Consider the following 6,182-nt stretch of genomic DNA (forward strand, 5'->3'; position numbering starts at 1 on the left):
CCTCCCCTGGGCAAAGGTAATGTCAGTGCTGCCCCCTCCCGGAAGTTCTCCACAGTTCCCGTGGGCACATTGGCTCCTCTGTCCTCGGAGCCTGGTCTTGGGGGTTCCTCACCAGGGTCCCAGCTCAAGGCCCAGCTTGAACCCAGCAGAGACAGCTCAGGCCCTGGGACCAGACTCTCCCCACCCTGCCCTCCCCCATGTCCCTGTCCCCATCCTCATCCTCGGATCCTGTGAAGTCCACCAAAGTTCAGCCAGACACAGCACCAGCGGCCCAGCTCCGGGCAGCCCTCCCAAACAGTCCTCTGTCTGGCCAGGGCCTGGTGACTGAGCTGATTAGGGGCCTCAGGGAAGGGCTAAGACTTTCTGGTCCCAACCCCCAACTCCCTGCCTAGCTCCAAATCACGGACCCGATGGGAGAGTCCTCTCTGAGATGTGTGGAAACTGAGGCACGGGGGCAGGCTGCCTGATGACCCACCAGGACCGAGCTGCTTTGGGAACAGACTGGTCTCCGTCCGCAGCACCCGGCCCAGAGCCTCAGCTCAGAAGTGCCTGAGCCACGTTGGCTCTGATGAACACGGATGTGAGTGGCACCACCTCTGGGTGCAGGGCCTGTGTGAACAGGTGACAGCCACACACAGAGGAGGTGACCTCGGGAAAGGGGAACCTGCCCTTTCTGTCCAGCTCAGGGAGTGGGGCTGCAGCCCAGGCTGGCCCTGCCAGGCCCTGGGGGCCGGATGCTGCCCAGCGTGGGGTGGGGCAGGTCGGGAGGGACCCAGTCCTCTGCCTCCTGGACCCCCAGGGCCTTCCCTGGTCCCCACACGATGGGCCTTCAGAGCCTTCACCTGTTTTAGCTCATTTGCCTCCAGCATTGAGACCCCTCTCATTCCACCGGTACCCCATACATGGTTTCCTGCAAGACCCCCCACACCCCCAGGACTGCAGGCCTGCTCTCGAACAAGAAACGCCAGTCACCATGGGTGTGGTCCCCTCGATGACTCTGACGGGACTCATTTCTGTGCCCATTTCCCTGGAGAGCACAGGGAGGGGGGGCGGACCCCAGAGTGCCACCCTCGCCTGGACCTGGGGTGTGGGTCACCAGCAGCCAGTGAACGTGGGCCTGCACGGAGCCCCCTCAGGAGGACCCATGGCACAGAGGAAGGGCTGTCCCCCTCGCAACGCCCTTGCCCCAGCGGAAGGCCCGCTTGACCCTCCCTGATAAGCCAACACTCACTTATTCTGTCACTGCCGCTGGCTGAGCGCCTGGAGATCCCAGGGCCAGACAAGGGGAAGCGGGGTGCCCAGCCTCCTCCCTGCTCCCCCAGTGTGGGGGTCTCAGCCCCAGGCCCCGCCCATGTACCTTTCCTTCCTTGCACCCCCCACCGGAGGAGCCCTAGTCCCCCAGTGTCCCCAGCACAGCCTGCACTGGAAACGTGTAAATGCGCTTGTGCAAGGTGAGCAATCCAGGGAGCTCAGCCCACCGACCACAGCGGCAGCCCCAAGAGCGTGGGGCGGAGAGGGAGGAGGGGGTGGCCGGCCCCTCTCTGCTCTCACACCGAGGAAGGACAGTATTCTGGCCTCAATAAGGTGATTAAGGGGGAAAGGGAGTGAGGAGGGGGAGCTCCCCCACCGCGGTGTCCACAGCAGGGAGGCTCAGGGGAGTGGGCAGAGGCCCTCCCACGCGGACCTCCAAGTCTGCACCGGGGGCAGCGGAGCTCGGGCAGGGGACGCTGTGCCCGGAGACACCCCGCACGCACAGCCGCCAGATGCACAAACCCAGCGGCCCAGGGACCTGTGCGGTGACAGGAAGCTCGCTCGGCGACCGCACGTCCAAGAGGTGGACGCATTGGACGAGGGCCTGGGGCCCCGTCAGTGTTGTGGGCGGACACCTGTCCCCTCTCCTGCCAAGGGGCCCCAATTGTGAAAGGGGTTCCCACACCAAAACCCACAAAGTGCTAATTCAAACTCAGTGAGATGCCACCCGCCTCCCAGAATGGGGGGTTGGAGGGTGACAGGCATGGCCCCATTGCTCTGGGGGGCCTCTGGCTCCCAGGAAACGGAGGTGCTCAGACCTCAGGCCCAGCTCCCTCGCTGGCACGGGGCTGACATGCGGGGTGTGCGCACAGGACAGGCGCCCCCTGGTCCTGAGACCCTGACTGGGGACAGCTCTGTCCCCTGTAGCAGCCTGGGCACGGGCTCCGCGTGGGAGCTGACACGCTGACGGTGAGAAACGGTGTCCCCCCTGCACGCACCGCGGGGGACGGCACCACGTGGTGCTCGGTGACGGGAGGCTCCAGCCTCACCCTCCATCCGTCTGCAGAGGTGACACCTGGGCAGCCGCACGACGTGCACATGTGGGTGCGCAGTGCGGCCTGAGGGCTGAGGACAGTGCTGGGGAGGGCGGGCCCTGCGTGGTCGGAGGGCCCCAGGGTGAGGGGGACAAGGGTCTACATCGTGACCCCGTTGCTGGGTACCTGGCTGACCCTAGAATCATCTTTTTAAAAATGTTTTTATTGATTTCAGGGAGGAGAGAGAGAGAAACATCCATGATGAGGGAGAATCATCGATCGCTGCCTCCTGCTCGCCTCCTTCTGGGAACTGAGCCCACAACCTGGGCATGTGCCCTGACCAGGAATCAAACTGTGCCCTCCTGGTTCATAGGTCAATGCTCAACCCCTGAGCCACTCTGGCTGGGCTAGAGTCATCTTTTAAATGCTCTGTGTTGCTTTATGTGTCCTGAATTCACATGACTGCTCCCCGAGGAGACACAGCCCCAGGCACCAGGGGCTGGGGAGGGGGTGTCCCCACAGCCATGCCCAGTGCTCAGGGCCGGGTCCCCACAGTGACACACAGTGGCCGTGTGGCTGCCCCTGGAGCCCTCCCTCCCCCTCGGTGACGCCCACAGCGGGACACACGACCACAACCACAGGTGCTCTTCACACACTTTAATGAGGGGCAGTGCCCACCACCCACTCCCTGGGCTGAGGAGGTTTGGCTGGGGGGGTCAGGGCAGGGGGCAGGGGAGGTGGAAAGGGCAGACACTGGGCAGGAAGCAGTGGTCGGGGACAGGAGGGGGCTGGGTTCTCCTCAGCCCCAGGTGGCATCCCGAGGGATGGGCTCAGGGCTTCTTAGGGACGTACTGGTGGATCCAGCTCAGGTAGGAGGTGACGCGGGTGTAGATGCCGGGCCTGTTGGGCTTGGCACAGCCGTCACCCCAGCTGACCACACCCGCCTGCATCCAGGTGTCCTTGACCTTGCAGACCAGCGGCCCTCCAGAGTCGCCCTGGGGAGGAGAGGGGTCAGCAAGTGGCTGGAGAGGCTGAGGGGTGGGGCCTTGGGGGAGGACATGGGCTCACCTGGCAGGAGTCACTCTCCTCGTCCCCGGCACAGATCATGTCGTTCTTGACAATCCGGACGTTATCGCCTGTGGACAGGCCCATGTGGTACTCCGCGTCACATTTGCTGTTTTCCACGATGGGGACCTTCACCTCCTTCAGGGGGAACGGCGGTGGGAGGGACACTGTGGGGTGAGAGGAGGAGGACGAAGCAGGCTGGGCTGGGTGGATCAGCCCACATGCTACGGGATGGCGCAGGGGCGGGGCATGGCAGCAGGGGGTTACTGCTGCCTCCTTGGTGCCAGGCCTGAGCACAGGCACATGCAGGGCTGACTCCTACAGACCCGCAACCTTCTCCCCCAAGGCGGGGCCTCGTCCTTGACCTCACTTATACCCCTTTGGGGAAGGGAAGGGGTGGGAGCCAGGCCCGGGTTCCTCCCAGCTCTGCCTCCAGGACTCAGTTTTCGGGGCTGGATGGGCTGGGTGTTGTGTCTCCACGGGCGCCTGGGCGATGCCACAATCAGGTCCCTGTGGGAGGCCCAGAGGACGTGCCTCACGCAGGGCACCTGCTCGTGCTCAGTGTCCCTGAGGCTTTGCTCTGGACTGTGGGTCAAGGGAGAGAAGACGATGGTGCTGGAGGGTCAGACCAGCTCATCCAGCTGCCCCCTGGCCCTGCTTTGGGCTGCTTGTCGGGGCACAGGGAGAAGAGCAGGCCAGCCTGAGGACACGGGCACTGTTCGCTTTCCCTTATTAGTAACAACACCTGTGTGTGTGTTTTTTCTCCTTCCTATATCCCGTCCATGAAATACCATCTGTGACGATGCCCTTTCGTGCCAGCGGAAACTGAAGCACGGAGACGCTAAGTGACTTCCTTGCACAGGCACCCAGTCCCTGCTCTTGGTACACCCTGCCCTTGTCAGCTCTCCCCGGCCGGGCTCCCACTCCCTGAGCTGGCCCATCAGGACAATCCCCAAAAGGGAACCCCAGAGCTGGGTCAGGGGTGTGACTGGTTCCCCTTCTCACTCCCCACCTAAGCCCTCCTTCTGTGCCTGACACTCACCTCCTTCGTGCACATTACCCCAGCCTGTCACCCAGCACGGGATCCCCGGGGGGAAGGTCTCCGAGGCAGGGGGCAGAGCGACCAGCTGGACATTGCAGGCGATGTTCACAGGGTCCTCCAGCTCCAGCAGGGCGATGTCAAACCCCTCCTGGACGACATAGTACTTGGGGTGCACGATGACCCGGTTGACGCGCAGCAGGTTGTCCCGGTAATAGAGGTGCTGCTCCCGCAGCTGCACCCTCAGCTCTGCGGGATTTGTCTTGTCCCTGGATAGAGGGGCACCTACTCAGGGGACTGAGCAGCCTCCTGTCCACCCCGGAGGGAGTGCAGATGCAGTCCCAGGCCCAGCCCCCACCCACCAGGCCCCATGGACACTCACGGTCCCACGCAGTGCGCGGCGGTCAGCACCCACTGGGGGTGGATGAGGGAGCCCCCGCAGATGTGTTTCCAGTATTGGTGTTTGAGTCTCAGGCTCACCTGCCAGAGCCACTTGCCTTCAGGGGCCTCCTGCCCCCCCACGATGCCCACTCTCTCCAGGTCCTGGTTCGGGGCTGGGGCAGGAAACACCCTCAGGACAGGACAGGACACAGCCCGACTCCCGTGCCCACACAAACCTGGGCTTCTGTGAGCCCACCACCCTTTGTGGAGCCTGTGGGGGGAGGGGCAGGGACAGGGACAGGGCTGAGCAGGGTCAGGACTCACCAGGGGCCGCGTGGACCAGGCTCAGCAGCAGGGGCAGTGCCAGCACCAGCAGACTCAGCATCTGGAAGGAGCCAGGAGGGGCTGCTTGACCCAGGGGGACTGAGCCCGGCCGGGGTCTGCAGGGTGTGGGTGCAGATGGAGTCGAGGACCCCGGGATGAGGGGTCAGTTCAGACCCGGAGTCTGAGTTCCTGCTGCTCCAGATGTGAGGCTCAGCTCCTCAGTGCACTAACCCCAGATGGTGGGGTCTGGTGGGGGTGCTTACCTTGACTGGTCCCCGCTGCTATTGCCCCAGCCCACTCTCCCCTCCCCATTTATCCTTCCAGAGGGGTGGGGGGGGGTCAGAGGAGGGGTTGCTTGATCCTCCAATCCGGGGTGGAGGAAGTGGATGATTCAGACCCAGGGCCCTGCTCCCCCACCCAGGATTCATTGGGTGTCCGTCAACGCCCATGTCCGGGTGTTATCTGAGCAGTTCTGCTGATCACAAAGGTACCTTGTTATCTTGGGATCTGAGTATCATCAGTGAGGGACAAGCAGATGGAAGTGACAGTTAGATAACAAGCAGCTAGTGCCAGTTCCCCTTGGACACTCCCAGCCAGGTCCCACTCCCCCTGACCTCCGACCTCCACAACCAGGGCTGACCACTATCCCTGCCTGTTCATCCACCCAGCTCCTCAGTCCCCTGGGATTCCTGGTTACCAGAGCCTCCAGCCCACCTCCCCCACCACCCAGAGTTCTGATCCTTTTGCATCACCCACTGCCATCCGGATGGCCCTCCTGTGGCCTTAGGGGAGCCTCGGCCTGCCCCCTACCCTGACCAGACACCGGCCTGGCTCTGGGACCCACCTGTCCCTGGCTGGCTCCTGCAGCATCTGTTCCAGGTGATGAAGTGCTTGGTCCCGTTCCTCTCCAGATGTTGGGTCAGCTCTTTGCCCTGTGACCTCAGTTCTTTGATAGGGTCCAGAAATGTCCTGATTTTCAGTTTGTGAGTGATGTTCTTCCCAGCCATCTACAACCTGAGCTGACCCAGGCCTTGGATATGATGTGAGGTCGGGCCCAGGCTCTGATTTTTCCAAAGAAGTAAAGGTCA

The 6,182-nt window shown here is 63.1% G+C and overlaps 1 protein-coding gene across 1 annotated transcript; it reads right to left on the bottom strand.

Annotated features, from left to right (window-relative positions):
• Window positions 1–3,051: 3,051 nt before the first annotated feature.
• LOC307111333 (tryptase-like) lies at window positions 3,052–5,173 on the bottom strand. The gene is made up of 5 exons (XM_079791142.1): window positions 5,095–5,173; window positions 4,772–4,943; window positions 4,393–4,658; window positions 3,354–3,517; window positions 3,052–3,280 (listed from the first exon to the last, which is right to left on the bottom strand). Exons 1-5 carry the CDS (start codon window positions 5,153–5,155, stop codon window positions 3,116–3,118), a joined length of 828 nt encoding a protein of 275 aa, XP_079647268.1. The 5' UTR covers window positions 5,156–5,173; the 3' UTR covers window positions 3,052–3,115.
• Window positions 5,174–6,182: the final 1,009 nt, after the last annotated feature.

The sequence above is a fragment of the Cnephaeus nilssonii genome (assembly GCF_951640355.1).
Source record: "Cnephaeus nilssonii genome assembly, chromosome: 2".
Lineage (NCBI taxonomy): Eukaryota > Metazoa > Chordata > Mammalia > Chiroptera > Vespertilionidae > Cnephaeus > Cnephaeus nilssonii.

Bases quoted from the DNA above. Each gene is read 5' to 3' on its own strand.
- LOC307111333 (XM_079791142.1), bottom strand. From the start codon at position 5,155: ATGCTGAGTCTGCTGGTGCTGGCACTGCCCCTGCTGCTGAGCCTGGTC. The intron at 4,659-4,771 runs GTGAGTGTCCAT...CCCTCTATCCAG, and splicing joins GCCGCGCACTGCGTGGGACC to GGACAAGACAAATCCCGCAG. The intron at 3,518-4,392 runs GTGAGTGTCAGG...CTCACCCCACAG, and splicing joins GGGTAATGTGCACGAAGGAG to TGTCCCTCCCACCGCCGTTC.